At 43.0% G+C, this 22,043-nt stretch overlaps 1 protein-coding gene across 1 annotated transcript; it reads left to right on the top strand.

Moving 5' to 3' along the window:
* The first annotated feature begins 183 nt into the window (after positions 1 to 183).
* Positions 184 to 21,768, top strand: TPGS2 (tubulin polyglutamylase complex subunit 2). Its single transcript, XM_058044207.1, has 7 exons — positions 184 to 298; positions 4,773 to 4,852; positions 12,651 to 12,738; positions 14,110 to 14,241; positions 16,075 to 16,188; positions 17,859 to 18,019; positions 19,606 to 21,768. Exons 1-7 carry the CDS (start codon positions 226 to 228, stop codon positions 19,831 to 19,833), a joined length of 876 nt encoding a protein of 291 aa, XP_057900190.1. The 5' UTR covers positions 184 to 225; the 3' UTR covers positions 19,834 to 21,768.
* Positions 21,769 to 22,043: the final 275 nt, after the last annotated feature.

Raw genomic sequence — 22,043 nt, 5'->3', positions numbered from 1 at the left:
CGGCTCTCGCCGCCCATTGGCTGTCTGCGCCTGAGGAACGCGGAGGGTTGCGAGGCTTGCCGGGAACAGTAGTCCTCTGAGCGCCGGCGACCGCCATGGGCCGACCAGGGCACGGCCCGGAAGAACTATTACTCCCAGCGTACCCTGCGGCTACGGGGCAGTAGAAAGGCCAGAAAGGCATTGTTCTCTGTCAGGCTGGGTAGATACAGGAGGGTCCCGCGGAGGATGGAGGAAAAACTCCCCACCGGCATCAAGCCCTACCTGGACAAGCTCACCTTGGGCGTCACAAGGATCTTGGGTGAGTGGCGTTGAGCTACAGCCCACGGGGCGGGGGGAGGCCGGGGGCAGGCCGTGGGCGGGGGAGCCACCCGTTTGTGACAGCCCCTCCTGTGAATTGCTCAGCTGAGCAGCCTATGCACACACACAGACATATCCTTTTTTCTGGAAGCAACGGCAGGAATCCCGGATCTCTCGACTTTAGGAGTTTCATAAACACCAGAGAAGGAGAAGGTGGTGTTTTATGAAAAATCATGGAATCATTGAATGTTAAAAGGGGGGAAGAGACCTCAAAGGTCATCCAGTCCCAGCCCTGATGCCATGGGCAGGTTACTCAAGGCCTTATCCAGCCTGGCCTTGAACACTGCCAGGGCTGGACATTCCCAGCTTCTCTGGGCAAACCTGCCAGTGTCTCACCACCATCAAAGTGAAAATCTCCGTAATACCCAACCCAAATTTCCCCCCTTTCAATTTGTATCCATCACTCCTTGTCCTCTCACTTAAAGTTCATAATGAATAGTCCCTCTCCAGCTTCCCTGTAGGCCCTCTCCAGATATTGCAATGTTCCTATGAGGTCTCCACGCAACCTTCCTATGTAAATCGTGCCTAAATTTGGTCCTCTGTGGTAAGGTAGGGTCAGCAGGGAGTGTGCCCCATGAAGGGGAGTTTGGTATGGTTCATCAGTGTTCTGGTCAAAGGCCGATTTGTCAATCTGCTTGGGATCAGATCCCCATAAATAGTTGCCCTGCAGTTCATTCCCACATTGAGACTTGTTCCACAAAATGCCCTGATTGTCATTTCCAGGTTTTGCTCAGATATTGAGCCTTCTTGCATCCCCTCAGCTCCCTCTGAAGTTCAGCAGGATGCAAGGCATCCAAAGGAGGTGTTCTCAGACAAAACTTTACTCATATCAGTGGAATCACAAGGATTTGTGCAAGTGTTTGTGTGTGCAAAGGATTTCAGCATTAGACCTTTTGTACATCAGCAGCACAGAGCACAGGACTGTCTTATTTCTAAGGCTGAAAAGCCATACATCTATCCCAAACTATGTGTACAACAAGATTGCAAATTGCAGTCCTGGAATTTCTTCCTGGGAATCTTAGAGCCAAAAGTGAGCTCTGTTATTATCTCACCCCAAAGAGGCATTGAGTTTCACCTTATAACCTCAGTGTATCTATAGTTGCACATGGGTTTGGATAGCTGCTCAGACAGATGAGATTAAAAGATCAGGGTTAAATTCTTTCTCTGAGCTTCAGTGAGGACAGGATTTCACCGTCAATCTCTGATCAGTGTTGTCATACTGACTTATTATTAGACTTCTTGAGGGAGGTGGTGGGTGGATTTTTCTCCTGTTTGTTTGTTTTGTTAGTTGTGAGGTCAGGATAACGTTATCTCTGCTCTGTGAGTGTAACTGATGATGATCATCATGGCAAAAGCTTCTTTGAAGTAGCTCTTTAAAAAATTACTAGCCCGGCCCACATTTTCACCACCCTCAGGTGTGTGAGAGCTGTGAGATGTGAGCTGTGTCCGAATGTTGTGTTGCCATATAAATGGTTTTGGGTAGGTGTTATGTCTGCACTAGCAGGACATGGCAATGTAGGTATGGATCTGAAAGTCCTGCAATGTCCCTTTCACATGGAAGGTGTTTCCTGGTTTCTGTTTTTTTCTTTTTCTCTCTGTGTTGCTGACAGCTTGTACTATGCAATACAGCAATGTCCATCTGTCCATCTCAGTGATGTTTTACTCCTTTTCTCTGTCTCTCCACACCTTCTGGGAATTTGGCACATATTTTCCAGTGAAGTAGTCCAAGGCATTTCAACTGTGCCACCAAATTAATTAAAATTGCTTAGCTAATTGAAAAACATAACCAGTCTGTTCAGTGCTTGTTTCTTTCAAATAACAAAGGGTATCTCGTTCAGAGTGACGCCTCACTCTCTATTTATTACTACTAGAAACTATCTTACTGTAAATCTTTCGGAAAGTCTCATGAAGTCACTTGATATTTTCTGCCTAAGGTAAAGTACAATCAGGCATTGTTTTGTTGGTTTGGGTTTTTTTTTAACTTTAGTCTCTGTGGAAGTCCCTACAAGAAGGGATTTTTCTCATAAGCACTGTGGAAGCTATACCTTGAGGGAAAAAAGGGAGAGATCTTTCCCATTGCCAGTGCTCATTTTGGAGAAGTTCTGTGAGTAATAGAAAATTCCAGAAAGGTTTATTATTCATAACTAAGTCAGAATGGAAGGTGTTAGCTCTTCTGGAATGCCCAAGATGGAACCATACTTCGCTGTTAGCGCTCTGTATTAGATAAGAATGTAACTATTGAAAAAATTTAAAATTAGCCTGAGAGTTTAGCCAGCTTACAGGCAGTATTAGCAGTACTGTAAAGACTGACAATCCTGTGATTTCCTGCTTCAGCTTTGTGTCACACCATTACATTGACTGTTTCTGATTGATACTGCAAAGTGGTTTTGGGAGCTTCTAGACGAAATGTCCTAAAAATAGGGCAGAGTTTACTATGATCTTCATTCAGATTAATTTATAGGGTGTAGTCTGAAGAAGTTAAGCTTTTTCATGTATCTAGGTGACACTAAAGTGGCTTCTTCATTTCTTCCATCTGGAAGGAAAAAACAACTCATTGCAAAATTTACCCAAATGTTCAGTGGTGCTCCTGTCCATACCTACGTGCATCTGTTAAACATGGTCTTCAATTTACCCACAGTATATTTTTAATATAATGTTTGGGCTTTTAAGATGGAATTTCTCTTTCTTTTGATGTTGGATTTGGTTCAGACTTCTTTAGAAGTTGTATTCTCTCATTTCTAGACTTCTTCTTTGACTGATACGATATTTAATCTTCTGTCATCCCAGCCAAGATGTTGTACATGATGAATTAAACATCCCTGCTGTTTTCTTTGATCACAGAAATAACAATTACTCTGTTATTATAATCTCTTCCACTTGTCATAAGGTTTGCATAGCTTAGATGGAAAAGGCTGGTTAGGTAATTGATCCCACTCTCTTGTTCAGACAGCTTATATTTGAGCAAGGAACAGATCACCGCGCCTTGGACCCACCTACAAGAAGGGAAACTTCGTGAAACCTCAGAGTCTTCTGTATGTTGGAGGACCCCTTTGGCCAGACAAATTTACCTGTGTGACTGACTATGAAATTTTTTTAATGTCTTTAACTTGGAGTTTATTTATCTGATGCCATGTTTTTTCTTTTCAATTATCTGACAATGTAACAATCAGTATTTCCAACTGAAGTGGAGGCTTCCTGAAACTGAGCGCCACTGTTCCACCAACAGAACAGGCAAGAACAATGCTATTGATAGAATTAAAAGCCTGGCATTGAAGATAAAAAACAAACCAAAGCTCTCTAGTGCCTGCTTTTCCTGTCTGGTGCACTGTGTATGTTTTACCAAAAAGCAATTGTAATGTGTGTGACTGCTTTAGGGGCCAATACTTTCACAGCAGAGCCAGTCTTGAAAGCCTTGCATAGTTATCACTTCTATTCCATGGCCCTGTCTGCTGGGCTTGCAGTTCCCACAACAATTTAGTAGTCTTTCTGGACTTGATCCAAAGAGAATTATGTCAGTGGGAATTATTTCAGTTGGCTGTGGATGACATAAAACATTATAAAATAGTAATTGTAAAGGAGTCTATTCTGCCATCACACACCTGCAAGCACCATGTGGCTTAGTATCTTACATTTATATAGCATTCTTTCCCATAAAATATTCAGAAGATTTCTATAGATTGATAGGAGTTCCGTGCTTGTAACAAATTTTCATGTGTCCAGCTGAGGTTCCTGAGGATTGATGTTTGCTCATGCAGATCCCTTCAGCATGATCAGGTTCTGTGTCTGTCCAAACGCACTGAAACCAGAGCTGAAATGTGCCTGCCCTTGTGGAACAGGGTTGTTAGCAGTTCACAGCAGCACTGCACTACATCTTGTGCCCAGGTGAGAATATCCTACTCAACAGAAACCACAGGGCATGCTTGCAAATAAAGATTCATCCCCCTGTAGGAGTTTTCCTCAAAACCCATCACTGATTTTTTTTTTCCATTTTTCCATGAAAACCTCTGCAAAAGATCACACCTTGAAGACAAATTGGATGTGATTACATCATAGAATCATAGAATGGTTTGAGTTGGAAGGGTCCTTAAAGATCATCTTGTTCTAGCCCCTCCCACCCTGGGCAGGAATGCCACCCACTTAATTTGTGTATGTGTAGACATACAATGACATGTACATATATATATGTATTAAAAAATCGAAGGATAACATTTTCTTCAGCATTAGACATCCTCATGCCAAGACATGCAAAGTACAATTACAGACGAAAGAAAGTGACTGCTCAGTCACCAGCACAGTGCTTGCAATCATTAATGCCTTTTCCCTGGCTGTCGCTCAGATTAGTTTGCAAAATTGTCTGTCTCACAGTGTTGCTGTCACCCATGCCAGCTGCAAACGTGCTCCTCTTTTCCTTTCAGAGACTTCCCCAGGAGTTGCTGAAGTGACTTTTGTGGAAAAGGAGCCAGCTGAGCGCCACACAATCGTCTCTTGGGAACAAGTGAGTATTTTCCTGGTAAAACTGCAGTGAGGTCAGTTTGAATGTGCAACAGCCCATGGAGAATGTCAAGTGCAATGGCAACTTTGTGTTTATGGGACAGCTTGTTACCAAGTTTGATGTATAGTGCAGCCTAAGCAGGTGTTGCTGGGTTTTTCTTAATCAGGTATCACTGTTTTAGGCTGTCACATGTACCTGATTTGTTAGAGAAACATCACCACTGTGGGTACATTCAGCATGACAGCTCTAAAAAGAAACCACATAACTGTAGTAGGCAGCTACAGTGGTGACTCAGTTGGGAGCAAACAGTTTTCTGTTTGCTCTGTTTTCAGGTCCGAAAACATTTTCCAACTCCCTTTCAAACAAAATGAAGCAGTGCTTTATGATCCATGGCCATTAAAGGTAAGGCCTCAAGCTGGCAAATAACACTGAGCTACCCAGTTTGTTCCAGTTATCTTTTTCTATTTTTAGTCTCAGCCATTCGCTTCAGTTTCTCATATCCCTTTCTTTCACATCTTTGGCTGCCCAACCCAATCTCTTGCCTAGGGCATGTTGCGTTGCCTGTTGTAGAAGACTGTGAAGGACACGTGCTACCTTCATTCTGCATTATCTGACCTTACTGCATCGGTCTGTGTGATCAGAGGGCTCCTGAAAACTGTTGTGTGACTCAGGGCATTTTCATTCCCCTTTTGGAATATACATTTCTTCATAAATCCCATGGCCGTGGTTGAATAACTGCTTGGTAGGTGTTGTTTGTTTAGGGATGGGACAGTAGAAGCACTGTGGCACTTGGAAAGGGACATGGCAGAGAATGGAGTTGAGTGAATCATCCTCCCTCTGCTCTAACCATGGCTGTGGCCTAAAGCAGCTGCTCCCAGACACTGCTCTTACCGCTGCATAAAATACCTTCCCCTTTCACACCAAGCCATTTACTGCTTTTCCTAAACAGTGAGGAAAAGTCTTACACTAATTTTGGCAATGCCTTATTCCAATTAGTGACATTTATCAAGAATATATATAATACATATATATATATTCCAGGTCAGAATATATGTAGTGTAAACCTGTGTGTTACTTACTGAAACTTGTCCAGAAGTCAGCAACTGTGGTCAGGGAGAAATGTCCTGTTTTTCAGGTTTGTGTAAACCGATCCCTGGTTTCCTCTAGCTGTTGTTCAGGTATTGGGTTACCTGAGCTGGAAAGTTTGAGGCACCATGACTCCAAGCCAGATCAGGCCTGGGAACACTGAGTAATATTTGCTCATTCTTCTGTTGAGTGGAGAGGACTGCTTCTCCTGGACATGGTGCTCATTCCTCTCATTTTCAAGTGCTGCTTCTCCTCTAAACTAAAATGGGTTTATTTCACAAATGAGCTATTCTTGTAAAGCCAAACAAATGCTGTAGCCGAAGCACTTCATTCAAGAGAAGCCAAAACAAATTTCAGTTCCCACCCTCCCTCCCTGCCCAGCAATGGACTAAGTCAATTGTGGATGTAAATGTTGAAAATTAAATGAGTACAGTTGTGTTGGACTTCTAATAGTGAAGGACTTCGCTGTCTGTTTCTTCAGTTTTGGTTCCCTTTGAGTTGACTTTTTTTTTTAATTAAAAAAAATAAAGCTCCCTTCTCAAATTAAAAGGTAACTGGATTTTTTTTCCTTTTTTTTTCCCTCGAGCTCTGAGGATGAAGTGTAAATCTAACCCAGTCTACACAGTTGCAGGACAAAATGTCCTGCCATGATGATTAGGTGGAATGCACTCAACAATTCACAAAGATGTTCCAGGATGAGCTTGTTCCTCATTTTTCCTGAAACTTACCTTTCTTGAATTTGAATACGTTTGTTTTTATCGGATTTACGGCCACTAGGTGGCAATACTCATACACATAATCATTTGTCCGTGGCTGAGATTTTTAACAAGATTTTGCCAGAGTATATTTTTAACTTCCCTCCACGTATTTCGTTATGAAATTATGAAACTATTTTTCTGTGATGTAGGAAAAACTGGTGAAACTGTTCCCAAAACTACATTATTTTTCCCCCAACAACTTCTCTATTAAGACTTATAATGTGGGGCATTCCACTGACTCACCAAATAAAAGCTTTATTCTTTAGATTATTGTTTAATGGAATAAATTTTTCCAGTCCCATTTCAGTTTTGCAAGGAAAGATTGCTTTACTGAGAAAAAAATCCAGGTCTTCAGAAGTTCTTAAAAGAAAATCAATCTTTTAAAAATTATTAATTAACATATTATTTTATTCATGCTGGGTATATATGCATTTTTTCTTTCCACCAGCTGTGTTTTCTAAATTGTGCTGTGCCATGTTTGTGCTACTACGTAACTGGATACTGCTGTGTTTTAAAATCTCACCGTGTTGAGATTAAAATAATCTTTAAAATCTTAAGCTTGTTGAATGTCCCTTAGCTGCCATGGAGCTTTGCAGGGGGAACTGAGCTTCATGACAGCACTTAGTGCAGTAATGCTGTAGGAGAGAAGAAGAAATTTTTTCCAATGCAGAAAGAGCTGCTAATTGTTACATGTCAGGAAATCGCTCCTGAAGAATTTATTGGAAATCAGCACACACACAAAAATACCTAAGGTGTATGATTGCCAAGTGTATTTACATGGGTAAAACAAGAAGTAAAAGAGGGAGTAGAGACAGTTACCTGGTCACCAGAAAACCAGTGGTAATAACTATATCATCCTAAGAAATCTTTCACACTCCTAAAATTAGGCTGGCAATGGCTCTACTCCAGTCCACATGCAATTTTTAGAAATGGGTGTTACACTGAAATACTGCTAGGAGGCACTCCGGTGCAATGTCCAAATGAGTCACTTACATCCTTGTTTTGCTTTTCAAAAAATAGGAAATTGCATTTAAGTTAGAGGGACACAGGTACCTGAGACCATTTCCCTTGTTCTTCTCACTTATTACTTGGGAGAAAAACCTGACCCACACCTGGCTTTCAGGTACTTTCAGTATCTCTGAGGTGTTAGAAAGTGAAAAGATCTCCCTCAGCCTCCTCTTCTCCAGTCTGAACACCCCCAGCTGCCTCAGCCACTGCTCTCAGGCCTGTGCTCCAGACCCTTCCCCAGCTCTGTTTCCTTCTCTGGACACACTCCAGCCCCCTCAGTGTCCTTCTTGCTGTGAGCAAACAAAGCTGAGCACAGATTCCAGGCGTGGCCTCAGCCGTGCCCCAGCACAGGGGATGGGCCCTGCCCTGCTCCTGCTGCCCCTCCATGGCTGACGCAGGCCCGGGGCCTTTGGCCTCCTTGGCCCCCGAGCACCCCCAGCTCGTGCCCAGCCCCTGGAAACCAGCACCCCCAGGGCCTTTCCCACTCAGCAGCTTCCCAGCCACGCTGTCCCAGCTGGAGCTGCAGGGGCTGCCGTGACCCAGGAGCCAGCACTTGGCCTGGGTGAACCTCACACAACTGGCCCTGGCCCGTGGATGCAGCCTGGGCAGATCCCTCTGCAGAGCCCCCCTGCCCTCCAGCAGATCAGCACTCACACCCAGCTGGGCCTTGTCTCAAACTGACTGAGGGGGCTCTTGATTCCCTCACTCAGATCATCAGTAAAGATAAAAACAGTACAGTACAGAGCCCTGGGAGACACCACTAGTGACCAGCTGCCTGCTGCAAGTAATTCCGTTCACCACCACCCTCTGGGCCAGGCCAGCAGCCAGTTTTAAATCAGAGAACAGAGCATCTAAGCCACAAGCAGCTGGTACCTCCAGGAGAATTCTGTGGGATTCAGTGTCAAAGACTTTAGTTCTAAAGTCCAGGAAGTCAACATCCCTGGACTTTCCCTCATCCACTAAGAGGGTCACTGTGTTATAAAAGAAGATTGGGTTGGGCAGTAATGCCTCTCACACACCCATGCTGGCTGGGCCTGATCTCCTGGATCTCCTGTAGGTGCCATGTGATGGGCACTCAAGAACATCTCCATGGCTTCCCCAGCACTGAAGTCAGGCTGACAGGCCTGTAGTTTCCTGGTTCCTCATTTGAACCCTTACACACAATCCAGGAACCTCCTGAGCTGCTCCCTCTCTACTGCATAGTGTTTCCAGCACACGTGTGGAATCTCATCCCCCTTGCTTCTACAGCAACTTTTTGAGTCTAAGTATGCACGCAGGGTGTGCACCTTCAACAGTCCTTCTTAGCATCCCTCATGTCCACCCTCAATATTAGCCAAGCCTCCCATCCCTGATCCCCATGAGCCCAGGATCTACGCACCTTGAGCTTGCCTTGTGGCTGTGACTGTGGGAGAGATGGGAAGTGGATCCAGCAGGGCCAGTGCATGAGGTAAGCTATGTTTCTTCCAGCTGCATGATGGGGAACAGGCTGGAGGACTTTTGGGAAGTAAGTAGTGTTTCTTGCATGGTGTTCCCCATCTTGTTAAGCTTTATAACATATTGAAAAACTGGCTGCACAATATCCTCAAGAGGACTTTGAAATCCTGTTCTCTGCAGCAGGGGATCAAGTCTCCTGCAGCCCCAGAAAATCAAGGTGATGTCCTGGGAGCTCCCCAGGTCAGATTTATTAAAGGTGCAAGAACATTTCAATATGTTACATAAATTTACATCAACATTCACTGACAGCTGGGACAAACCAACCATAAAACTGCAGGACATTAAGGAGAGAGAAGGGTGGCTGCTGATGTGGTCTAATTCTTGGAAGCCCTGAGAAGTGACATGAATGCCTTCCTTCTCTCCTCAAAAGTTGAGTAAAACTTATTCATGCTTTTAGAGAAGTCTCTCTAGAGCTATATGTTTGATTGCTTTCTGTTTCTTTAGTATAGGTGCTTGAGAGACATTCTTTCAACAGCGTTTCAAGTGAATTGCCGTATATCAGGGTTCTTAGCTTTGGATCCATTTCTAATCAGGTCCTCGCCACAAAAATCAGATTCCTGTATTTTTCTCTGTACTAAATGGACTGTGCTTTCTTGGGAGACTATTTTGAGATATTACAAAGAACAAAGAAAAGGAATAGACCTCTCACACCATATTAAGCACTTGGGATATTTTGTTTTATGAACTGATGAGTGTAACCAGATAATTGGAATGAAAACAGCTGCTTGCCAGGGCTGTGGTTAAGCCAAGTCTGACATGTTATTAGGAACAATGTATTTTGTGGGGCTGGAGAACACAACCCTGACAACTACCAGCTGAGTGAGAAGAACATAGAATTTTATAAGCCATTTTTAGTATATAGTGTCTTGTTTCTCTGACTTCTGTCAGATTACTGTTCTGATGTCATATGGTCATGTGACTAAGCGCAATGTGACAGATCCATAAATCCTTTCCATCAGATGAGAGAAATGGGTGCTAGTGAAGTTTTCTATTTACAGGCCTTTTTCTGTAGACCCCAGACCTGCTCTGGTACTGCATTTTCTACCCGAATATTTTGCACCAGTGTGGGTTAGAGAATCCTGAAATAAAGTCAGACAGTGGCCATCTGGAGAAACAGTCACATGTTGATCTTTTTCAAAAGGAGGATTCAGAGCATAAAACCTATTCAGATTTGATTTTTCTCTTGTCTTAGCTATGTTTGCTAAATTGGGCTGTGCCTGAGTTGTAGCAGGATTTATGTGGATACTGCAGTGGAAGTTTTTAAACCTTGGATTTTGTCATCCTAGTGGATCTGGTTCTCCTGCTTGGAGAAGAACACCCACTGAAGCCAGGAGACCGATTCACATATGTGTTTTTTCTGCTGCCATGAATTAGTTTGAATTGGGGGATTTGAAATGTAGTCGAAGTGTTATGTTAACTTTTGTACTCTGCTGAGGCTTTGTAGCTGGTCTGTCAGACTTTCTTTCTTCATAGTTTTAGCCATAGTCACTGTGCTTACAGGTACAGCTTGAAACTGGAAGTGATGAAAGCACAGCATGAAATTATAAATATTTAGGACTGAGGAGAACCACAGAAGAAGGTGTGTTTGTGAAAAGCATTTGAAGAACCTCAGATATGTCCATGTGGTTTATTAATCACCTTAAACTTACCACCAGGTCCTCAGCCATCAGCAGACTCTTGTCGTAGGATGTTAAATTCTTCTAAAAACAGCCTCTGCAGTGTCAGGTTATCTGTGGACCCTGAAGATTTTCTCTATCTGGATTAAGAGGGCTCTGAGCTAGTGACCAGGCTGCTTGATGAAGCAGCAGTGAAGTGACCTGCCCTATTGCAAGCTGCAAAGCCATTAGTGTCTGGGACTCTTCAGTAGCAGGCAATCAACATTAATGGATGTGCTTTAAAAGTAAATTAACAAGCACAAGGCTGTGGGCAGATTAGGTGCTCCTACATAGTGTGTACACCCCAGTTTAGGAGACAGAGACTGTGATAACCCAAAGAAAGTGTCAGTGAATAAGGCTTTAACAGGCAGAAAGGCTGTTCTGGTCCTAGGGGAGGGAGGACATGTGAACAGGATGAGACCAGCACCTTCCCTTGCTCATCCAGCAGCTGATGACTAGAGGCCAGCATTGCAGCTGGATTCACAGCTGGCAGGGTGCTCTTGCTGGATAGGTACATCTCTCTTCTCTTGAAATGTTAAAAAATTCATGCCCCAAGTGAAGCAGAGGTATTGGAACTGGATGTGCATCTTCCTTTTCCTTAGCTACTGGTTATAGAATATTCTGTCTTTATTTAATGAAACTTTTCCACAAGGAGAGTGGTGCAGCCCTTGGGCAAATCAGCATACACAGATTGTGGGACCTCGATCACAGGACACTCTCCTGAGTTTTGAGGTCTGATATTTTGGGAGCCCTGAATGTGACTATTTTAAATTTGAACTCACTGGAGTCAATCTGTTTTTTTCTCTAAAACTTACAAACAGACCAGCAAGTAACTCTTTCAGTCATGCTTCTTGTTTGTGTTATTAAAAATGGCAGGTTTCCATTCTGTTTGATTTTTTGTACTTGACACTTCAGCAAGAGCAGAGGGTCACTGGTCTGCAGCCAGTCCTGTCCCCAGGAGGAGGGTCAGCAAATGCCTATGGTTCTTTGGCCTTCTTTTTGTTCCGAGGGTTAAGCCTTTATCCTTCCATCCTTGTATTTGCAGCTCAGCTGAAGAGTCTAAGTTAAGAATGACTCCTTCCACAACCAGCACAGGTATAGGAGTTGTTTTCTGGTTCCTAGAAACTCAAACTCACTGGGATTGCTTCTTTCGCTGGTGGCTCAAAAGGAAGCAGGCTTAGGAGCCACAGCCATTCACTGAAGTTTGGAGGGATGAAGCCAGACCAGCAGATTTCTGAGTCTGGCTTTGCATTTGCCTGCACACATACTTTTTGTTAAGTGAAATGTCAGATTTACTTGAGTATGTGCAGCTTTTGAGTCTATGCTTCTTACACCTACTTGGAGCTGAAATCCCTCAGAAGAGGAGAGTCGCTGTGCTAATACTGTACATGCTTTAGTGGAATAGGTAAGTTTAGTCTGATTTCACTTAAAGCAAAACCTATTATTTTAAGCCGTATATATGAAAAAGCTAATTGTTCTGATTTATGTGAGTTTGGAGTGGCTGCTAATCTCAAAAGGTAACACGATGTCTCAGTTTGGGAACAATGCTGTAATAATTTTGTGGTGACTAACTGCTCATTGTGAAATTTTCCCAAGCTACCTTTGTTAAGACTAGCAGAGTTCCGAGAAATAAACAGTTTTTTCCTCGAGGCTTTAAAATGAGATATTTGAATTGATTTGAGTCACCTTGGAGTTAAACAGGGAACTTTGTGGCAAATATTTCTGTACCAATTTTCAATTGTTCTAAGGGTTTGGCGCATGTTCTGCATTTTCCCATTACACTTTGATTGTTATTTGCAGAAAAACTCCTGTGTATTACCTGAGGATTTAAAGAACTTCTATCTGATGACCGATGGCTTCGAGATGACCTGGAGTGTGAAGACTGATGGTGAGTCCCTGTGTCCCCCTCCACTGACAAGCTCAATTCATTGCAGCCAGTCCTCCTTCTGCAGAACCTCTTTAATTTCCAACTTAGTTCATGCACAATCAATACACATCTCTCAGGAAAAAATCTATTGCTTGTATATTCTGGCATCCCACAAAAGAGGTGCAGACACTCTTTCTTTCTGGCAAGAAACTAATTATTCATGACATAAATTCTGTTCTGTAATATACTGGCCATCTGTTGACACTCAGATTTAGGTGTGTCATTTAAACCTCATACCTAACTCCCTCTGTAGTTCATATAGAGAGAAACAACTGTAGCTCATTATCCCATCATAAATCAGTAGGAAGACTCACCCTCTGATAATGCTTCTTTCTCATTAAAGTATGTACATGTTGGAGCCTGATTCTGCTTTCCACCAGCTGAAGTCCAAGCTTCATTTTCCATCCTCATTCAGCAAGAATCAGGTAGTTTGTTCACTCTGCAGCTGTTTTCCTGGCTCTCATTGCCTTCGGGCAGGGTTCTCCAGTTGGGCCGTGGACACTGCTCACTTCTGGAGATGAGTGTCAAATGCAGGGTCTTCCTCAGGAAGTGAAATGGCATTTCAGAGACAGTTCACATCAGTGCTTTAGCACCTGCATGACTCTCGTCATATTTCAAGGGGGACTACTGACCTCTGTGGAGTCTTGTTTTCAGGGCTCACAAGTACATGGAGACCAAGGCTGCTGGTAAAACTGTCTTGTTTTCAGGGCTCACAAGTGTACAGAGACCAAGGCTGCTGGTACAACTGTCTTGTTTGAGCAAACATCCAGCAGTGCCTTCTGAGACCCATCATACAGGCACGTGGCTGAACAGGGTGCTTGCTGCCTTGATGTCTGCTAACAGTGTGGGTCCTCAGAAACACAGACAAGTGACAGGTCCTGTAGGATTCTTTGAAGAGCGCCCACATTTAATGCACTAATAAAAGGCACTGTGGAAGTGGGAACCATGAGGATGCACCTTAAACAGATACATGGAGTGGAAGAGGACAAGCTGGCCAGTAAGCTGTGAATTTGTGGGTTGGTTTCTGATAGGAAGGGCAGTAGGAGGGAAAAGAGTTTTGAGGAAGACGCTGTAGCTGAAATCCTGTAGCCAGGATTTTTAGTTTTTCACAGCTCTGAGCTAACAGCTGCAGCACAGTCCTTGCCAGCAGTGTAATTCCCATACCTTTATAGCTCTGAGATGGTGTTGCATCGCATGTAAGTGGGAGTCTGTGTTTGAAAAAGCCTCATTTTTACTTTTGTGTAACCATTCTTCACCCCACAGAGGTTGATGTCTGGAGGCCTGCCATGCCTTCCTGACACTGGACGTGATTAGTGCTTGGTTTTGTTGCAGATACCCCGATGCCCTTGGGCTCCATGGTGATTAACAGCATCTCAAAGCTGTGCCGGCTTGGTGGTTCCTCCATGTACACTCTGCCTAGCGCTCCAACTCTTGCTGACCTGGAAGATGACACAGATGAGGAAGGTAAGGCACAGTTAACAGGCTAGAAAACCTGCTCTATCTCATCCCTTTTGTTCTATTAATGTTAGAATATAGCGCAAGATATGTGGACCAAACACTTTTCCACCACGTTGCTCAGAGCTCCAGCCAGCATAGCCTTAAACACTTCCAGGGTTGGAGCATCCACAATTTCTCTGGGCAGCCTATGCCAGCACTTCATCACCCTCACACAAAAGAATTTTTTCCAGTATCAAATGTAAATCTGCCTTCTATCAGTGTGAAGCCACTCCCCCTTATTCTGTCACTACATATTCTTGGAAAAAGTCCCTCTACATCTTTTTTGTGGGCTCCCTTCCACGTACTGGAAAGCCACAATTAGATCACCCTGAAGCCTTCTCTTTTCCATGCTGAATAAATCCAATTCTCTCAGCACCTCAGCTATCCCCCATGGCAGGGAAATTGGAACAAGATGGTCTTTAGTGTCCCTTCCACTCTACAATAAATCTACATCACTCCAGGTAGATGGGGATTGCTTGGTCTAGCAACCTGGTCTAGAGAATGGTGTGCCTGTCCCTGTCAGAGCAGTTGGAGCAAGATGATCTTCCAACCCAAACCATTCTGTGATTCTCTAATTCTCTGTCTCCTGGGCTGGATCTATTACATATCTTATTAGTTCCCTACTGCCTTGGCAGGTACATCTGTGTGCTGTGAATGTCATGGGGATTAGTGTTATCTGCATCCTCTTTTAACAGGCCTTTTCCCTGTTTAAACTTTCACCTGAGCCTTGCTCCAGTGATTCAGCTTTCCAAAATCTTTGTGTCCTTAAGGTGTTAAATGAACAAAAGATAACAAGTTTTGTTTTGGTAGTGAAGACAGCTGGAATTGGAGAAGTAACTGGTATGCACATATAACTATGAGGCTACCCTGCCTAGAAATGCTGGGAATGCTGCTATTTGGAAAGAACAAAAAAGAAAAAGAAAGCCCACTCATTTTGTCAGAGCTCTCACATCTACCTGGAAAAAACAAGAGGATAAGAACACAGCCAGGTGTCACACCAATTTCTTAAAGGAGTGCTATTTGATTTCAGTCTTGTCTCTTACAGACAAGACCTCTGTAAGCTCTTCCAGCTCCTAAATGTGGCTGAAAGTAGTTTTGATATTCAGTTTGGCTGCAGTCCTGATCTTCTAGAAATGCTCAGTGATGGTTAAGGGTCTCAAGTTGAATAAGAGTCAGATGTGATTGTGGAGAAGGATGCTGATGTCACACTGGAATGTATGGAGAAATAAATATCTCTGCAATTTCATTGAAGTCTTGTCCCAAGACTCCCTGTCCTCCTTAGAAAAAAAATAAATCAGGACAAAAAAAGGAATCATTTATGCAACAGAAATAATGGGCTTCAGTTGTAGCAAGGAAGATTCAGGATCCATGAGGAAAACTTCTAAGTGATAAATTATGGATTTGGGTTGGGTACCTAGAGATTGTGCCTGTGCCTTCTCTAACACTGGAGAACTTTAAGAAAAGATTAGACAAACCTCAGGGGTGACATCTGTAAACCTTGACTCACTTAATGCCAGGGAGGAAATAGAAGTCAGCTTATCTGTTTTCAGCCATCTAATTTTGACTCTGTTGTTTGTTTTCCTAACAAAGATGAAAATTTTTCTCACTTTTTCAGGTTTTTTTGCTTGGTTTTCTTTTAAACATGGGGAACTTAATAATTTCCAACAAGTATAAATGTAATTGTTTGATTCAGTTCTTCATCAGCTGATTTATTAATGTATAAGACAGATAGACTTTTTGCAACTGAGTCACAGTCAGTTTTCCAAACATGTTTCATACATTTTTTTTCCTTTGTTTCAGGTAATGGAGACAAGCCAGAGAAGCCACACTTTGATTCTCGTAGTCTTATCTTTGAATTAGACCCATGCAATGGGAATGGGAAAGTCTGTCTTGTTTATAAGCATGCTGAACCAGGTAAGACTGAAAAAAGAAAAGTTAGCTATCTCTCCTTGTGGATTGTATCTGAAGGTCACATGTGGAGAGTTATCTTGTATTTCTGGTCTTCTTTGCTATATGTAAGTGAAATTTTTACTGGGATGTCCTGTCTCCACTGAAGTCAGGAGCTAAATCTTAACTAAATCTAACATTTTCACTCCTTTTAGTGTTGGAGTCTGAGTTATAACTCATGATTTCTGCGTGCATAGAAACAGGGAAGTATTCACATGTGACCTACAGACAATTGAGTTGAAATAACACAAAGCTCCACTAATCCAGTTACTTGAATGTCTTGGAACAAAGCCATTACATTTTGATGAGAAAGGGTATAACTCTGCTTAGAAATAAAGTGTAGATGATAAAAAAAGCTGCGACAGAATTAGACTGGATCTTCCACCTTGTGCACAGATGCTGGGTCTTGAGGTACTAACTAGGCCAAAATGTCATAGGAAGGGTTAATGGGAAGGTGAAAAACGGGAGCTGAGCTGTTTGTTTTGACAGATACAGAGATAGTGTTATCAGTGAGAGTAGTGAAACACCTAAGGCACTTGTAAAATAGTTGTCATCTGACACAGTGCACAGGTCACTGGATGTATGTCTGTTTACTGTGTAGGATTGGGCAATTGCAATATACAGGTTCTTAAGAAAAATCCTGGGTTGCTATCTTGTACTTTTCGTTGTGTGTGACTACAACTGCCATGGCAGGAAGTTCTTGTCCTCTTGCCCTTCCCCATGTTAGTGATTTCAGCACATGCAGTTGATAACCGGGCAAAGGAAGGGAGCATTGGTTGCAGGTGTCAATGTCAACAGAGGGGCAGTCTGTTTAAATGACAGTGTTAAGCATCTCAATCTCCCAACAAAAATCCTTCTTTTTATGCTACAAAGGATGTCACCACCAGAGAAATATTTGATCGCTGTGGAAAGATTTTGCAAAATGTGTTTTTGTTGGCAGCCCATACTACTGTGACTTCCAGACTCTGGACTCTATTCAGTAGTCCAGATCACTGACAATTGAGTTAGTTGCTTTTTACTTTGTGGGGCAGATAAATGTTTGCCATAATTGTACTTTGAACATATACTACAAAGTTGCTGATGTCCAAGAATGTTCCATGTAGCATGTCACTCCCAGGTTGTGAAGGAACACATTCATGGTCCAAGCATTGCATTCATTGTCCAGCACACAGCTAGTCAAATACCCCATGCAGTGGGTGAACACTGGGTGATGGGTATGACACAAAAGATTATAGTAAATAGGGCTAAATAGTAACTAGTCATCACATCAAGCTGATAGCTGGTCACTGGTGGGGTTCTGATAATGTCCATCTTGGGCTCTTCAGTGCCTTCATGAATAGCTTGGACACAGGACTGGAAGGAGTGCTTAGTTTGTCCATTGTATTAAATTGGGAGGAGTTGATGTCTCCCTCAAAGGCCTTGCAAAGTGACCTCAGCAAATTAGATATGCAACCACCACCAACTGTATGAAGTTTAACAAAGCCATGTTCTGGATTCTGCGCCTGGGCTGTAGCAAGCCTGGAGGTACACGAAACAGCCCTACTGATGAGTGTGTTGTGTCTCCCACCTGACAATGGCCCAGGGGTTAAACTTAATACGGCAAAGCAACGGTGTAATTTGTGCTTGTTTTATTCTAGTAGTCTCCCCAGACACAGAGATCTGGTTCCTGGACAGAGCTCTGTATTGGCATTTCCTCACCAAAACCTTCACAGCCTACTACCGCCTGCTCATCACGCACCTGGGTCTCCCACAGTGGCAGTATGCCTTCACCAGCTATGGGGTCAGCCCCCAGGCCAAGGTAGGACAGCAGAGTCCAGCCTGTCAGTAACTCTGCATAAGTATAGACTGGAAAAACATCTTCCCACCTTTTGGCAAACTGTCTGTCAGCTCAGGGGGGCCTCCCTGCTGAGCCGTGGAAGGGACCACAAGTTTTTTCCCAGTAACATGTTAACAGTAATTTGTTTCACAGTAGTTTGAATTCACTACTATAGTGTTAACCCTGCTTTTCTCTCAGAAGTTGGGCCTTGATAAAAATTATGACCAAAAAATGGCAATTTCAAGTCCTAGAGGTAGTTACAGAAGACCTCTACATAAACCCTTGTGAGCATTCCAGTCATTTATTATTATTAAAATTACTATTCTGCCATGCCAAAATTCTGCTATTAGAGGCTTCTGCTGTTCTTCTGTGTTTGACTGGGCCTTCAGCCCTATCCTTCCTCTTGTGAGAGATCAGGGGATGGAGCTGATGATTCTACTGAACACAGCTCGTAAGCCAGCACAGTGTCTGCGCACCTTGGCAAGGTCTGCTGGGACTGGAGTGTCCCGCACTTCAGCCAGACACAGCAGCTGTCTTACCAGCATGAGATTCCCTGGTCCTGTGTGCACATCAGAATTACTAAAATCACTCCTGACTTCCCATCAAACAGTGGCTGTAGAATTTGTTTCTTCTCATTCATGATGTCTTCCCTGTTACACTGCACTGGACTTTATCAGTCAAGGCTGTGGCACTGTGCTCTGCCTTTCTGTTACTTTCCTGCTATAAATATTTTATTATGTTCAGTATCTTTCCAAACCTTAAGAGGAACCATTTGTATATTCCCTAATCATTTGCAGCCCCTCTTGGTTAAAATCCTCCTAGTTTGTTAACCATTATCATTTTAAAAGCTTGAAAGGGGGTATATTAAAGCTGTTTTCCACTAAGCAGTACATTAATAGATGATTATCTATATTTTTGTATTGAACTTCTGTATGTCCTGTTCAACACTTTGCTGATGGTTTCACTGTGATTTGTAATACCTTAACTACTATAGTTTTATTTCTGACCTTGTTAATGGAAAAAATAGAAAATCAGAAACAGAAACAATAAGACAAACAAACACAAAATTCTTTGTGTAAGGAGTTTAAAAACTTCATTATTTTATGTGTGAAGAGAGGGAGGAATGTTACATTTTGAGAAGTTCAACTAGTTTGTTTTCAGTTTATAAGCACATATAAATTCCAAAGGTTTTTTAATCCTTTCTGCTTATCGGAATCTAAATAAATGTCATTTAGTCACATACCCTCCTTTTGCTTTTCCTCCTGTTTCCTCCTGATTCCTCCTGAATCCTCCAGGATTCACTCTTTATAAGAGTTACACTGCAGGAAAGGTGGTGTTAGGATTGTGTCTGGTTCTCCTCTTCCCTATCTGGTATGCAGTTCCAGGACTGGGGCTGTAGCCCAGCCTTGTGTATCCTTATCACAAGCACTCTTCCAAGTCCTGTAAACTGCAAACAGATAAGTGGCATGGGATTAAGATCAAGTCTTCGGGAAGATGGGGAGCAAGGTGGAATTGTCTAACTGCAGTTTGTATTTAACCTGTTCCTTCCCCACCATCCTGCCTTTCAGCAATGGTTTAACATGTATAAACCCATAACCATCAACACGGCACTCCTGTCTGAAGAGGCAGATTCCTTTGTGAACAAGCTGGACCCCAATAAGGTATTTAAAAGCAAGAACAAAACTCCAGTGCTCAAGAAAAAACAGCCTCCACAGCCACCAGGCTCCCAAAAGAGTCACACAAGCATGACCTCTGCCAAGACATCCTCACTAGCAGGGAATTCTTCAAGGAAGTGAGCCTGCTGGATCTGACCCTGGACAACGTTTGCAATAAGCTTTGATGTTTTCTGCTGCAGAGTCTCTGTGGTTCAGACCAAGTTCCTCGTGCATGAATAGATGTGCCCATGGAAAACACGTTGCAGCGCTTGCATGAAATATAGCTGCAATGTGGATGTAGTTCCTGGAGGCTCTTAAAAAAAATTGATACATCAATTTTATTCCCTTCTGCTACTTGCAGCATGTACTTTTCAGAGGGCATGAAGAAACCTTTGATGTCACTGATCCAAAGGGAAGCATTTGTTCCTGTACAACTGCAGCAGTGAAATGAAAGCAAATATAATTCACTGTAACTTTAACCAGACCCATGCTGAAGTAGAGAGTGTAAAGATGTTTCTTCCATGTCCTTTGAAAGAAAACTATCCTGACCTTGCATGCTGTGGGAGCAGGCTGGAACCCACTGAACAGAGAAGTATCTTTCACTCCACATAGAATCAAACTCTGCACTTCCCTGTGCTTCATCCAACTTCTGCTCTGAGATTCATGGTACAATGGGACTTGAGACTTCCATGTCTCTGCATTAGCCACTTGCTCTGCAGCCCAGACCACTTTTTGGCCTTCAAGCTCGTCCTAGATTGGAAGGCAATATGTGTATTCTATTTGCCATCTGTGAAAGGTGTAGCAGTTGTCTTCTGTTAATTGGGCAGTTTTCTTTATCTCTTCCACAATCAAATCCTCCTTCCTGGGAGATATCTGCTGTTAATGGGCCATTGAGTGTCACTGCATGACTGATAAAAATTACAGCATCCCATTGTGAGCTGCTTCACCCAGGGAGAGGAGCTAAGCATTCCTACCTGGATATAATCTGAGATTTTGGGGCACCAGAACAGCGTTTCCACTGTATTCCCAGAGGACCAGCTGCCTTTTCCACTGGATCTGCAGAGGAAGACCAGGCCCATCTACACCACCACTGTATCTTCAGAGGAAGACTACACCTTTCTACAGGATCACTGCTCCAACAGAACCACACCTGCCACTCCAGGACTGCAGCCACCATTCCAATTGGACTGCTGCCAACACCCTGACCAACAGGGTGTCAGGTGATATTCTTACTCTGTCAGTGTTGTTTTGTATTACTGCATTGTTTATTTTATTTTTATTTTCTTCCGTAATAAAGAACTGTTACTCCTGCTCCCATATCTTTGCCTGAGAGCCCCCCTTAATTTCAAATTTATAACAATTCAGAGGGAGGGGGTTTACAGTTTACTGTTCAGGAGAGACTCCTGCCTTCCTTAGCAGACACCTGTCTTTCCAAACCAAGACAGTGCTGTATCTTTTCAGATGGTGACATGATTTGCAATAATCCTGAAGCCAGAAGCTGCAAAATCCTTTGTTGCCTCCCTTTGTGGGAATTGCTGAGCACAGAGTCAATGGTGTTGAGTCCCATCAGCCAGGAGGACCCCTTGGTTTGTCACACATTCATTTTCAAAGCTGACCATTGAAACAGACACTTTTCAGTTGGGCAGGATCTCACCAGGGGCTGCTGAGATCCTACAGCCTTAGAAGCTCCAATGCTGTTTTCTATACTGTAATTTTTCATGTTAGAACTGCACTGTAACCCATTCACTGCTGGTTTTCAGTTACTCCTGTTTGTTTCCATTACTTTTCTATGCTATTCTGTCTTCCAAATACACTGGAATCATGGTAGCACCCAATACATTTTGTGCCTGAATATGGAAATCAAAATCACTGTCTTCAAGTAAGCATTGACTATTTAAACAGCATCATCTCTAATTTTTGAAAAACCACCACATAATTACACAAGACAAATCTACCTCACAGGGATGTTGTGAGGCTTTCATGGGTATTTGTATGGGATGAAGCCATGCTGTAAGTGCTTAATAGTATTTCAATAAATATTTGAATATTTTCCTCCAAGGTGATTGGGTATTTGAAGATGCTTTGGGGAGCACATGGGCGTGGGATGCAAATGCAAGAGCAGTGTTCAGGATGGATTGTTTGGGGTGCTTTTTCAATGCAGTAGAGAATCTCTCCCTGAGACAAGATAGGTTACAGTGCTTTTAGCTTATCCCTCTTGAGCTACTCAGAAACTCCCATTTCATTTCATAGAGGCCAGAAGACTGAACTTTGTGGCAGCTGTTCTGCTTCTGCCCTGCAGAAGTGCAAAGTCTCTGCAGCCAGCAGCCCCTGCTCAGGTGTATTTTGCTGCT

Source organism: Melospiza georgiana, chromosome Z (assembly GCF_028018845.1).
Source record: "Melospiza georgiana isolate bMelGeo1 chromosome Z, bMelGeo1.pri, whole genome shotgun sequence".
Classification (NCBI taxonomy): domain Eukaryota; kingdom Metazoa; phylum Chordata; class Aves; order Passeriformes; family Passerellidae; genus Melospiza; species Melospiza georgiana.
The sequence above is the reverse complement of the archived record's forward strand: the minus strand, read 5'-3'. Positions and strand labels throughout refer to the sequence as shown.

Coding starts and splice junctions, on each gene's coding strand:
- TPGS2 (XM_058044207.1), top strand. CDS start 226: ATGGAGGAAAAACTCCCCACCGGCATCAAGCCCTACCTGGACAAGCTC. Junction 14,242..16,074: donor AGATGACACAGATGAGGAAG/GTAAGGCACAGT, acceptor CCTTTGTTTCAG/GTAATGGAGACAAGCCAGAG. Junction 18,020..19,605: donor GGGTCAGCCCCCAGGCCAAG/GTAGGACAGCAG, acceptor CCTGCCTTTCAG/CAATGGTTTAACATGTATAA.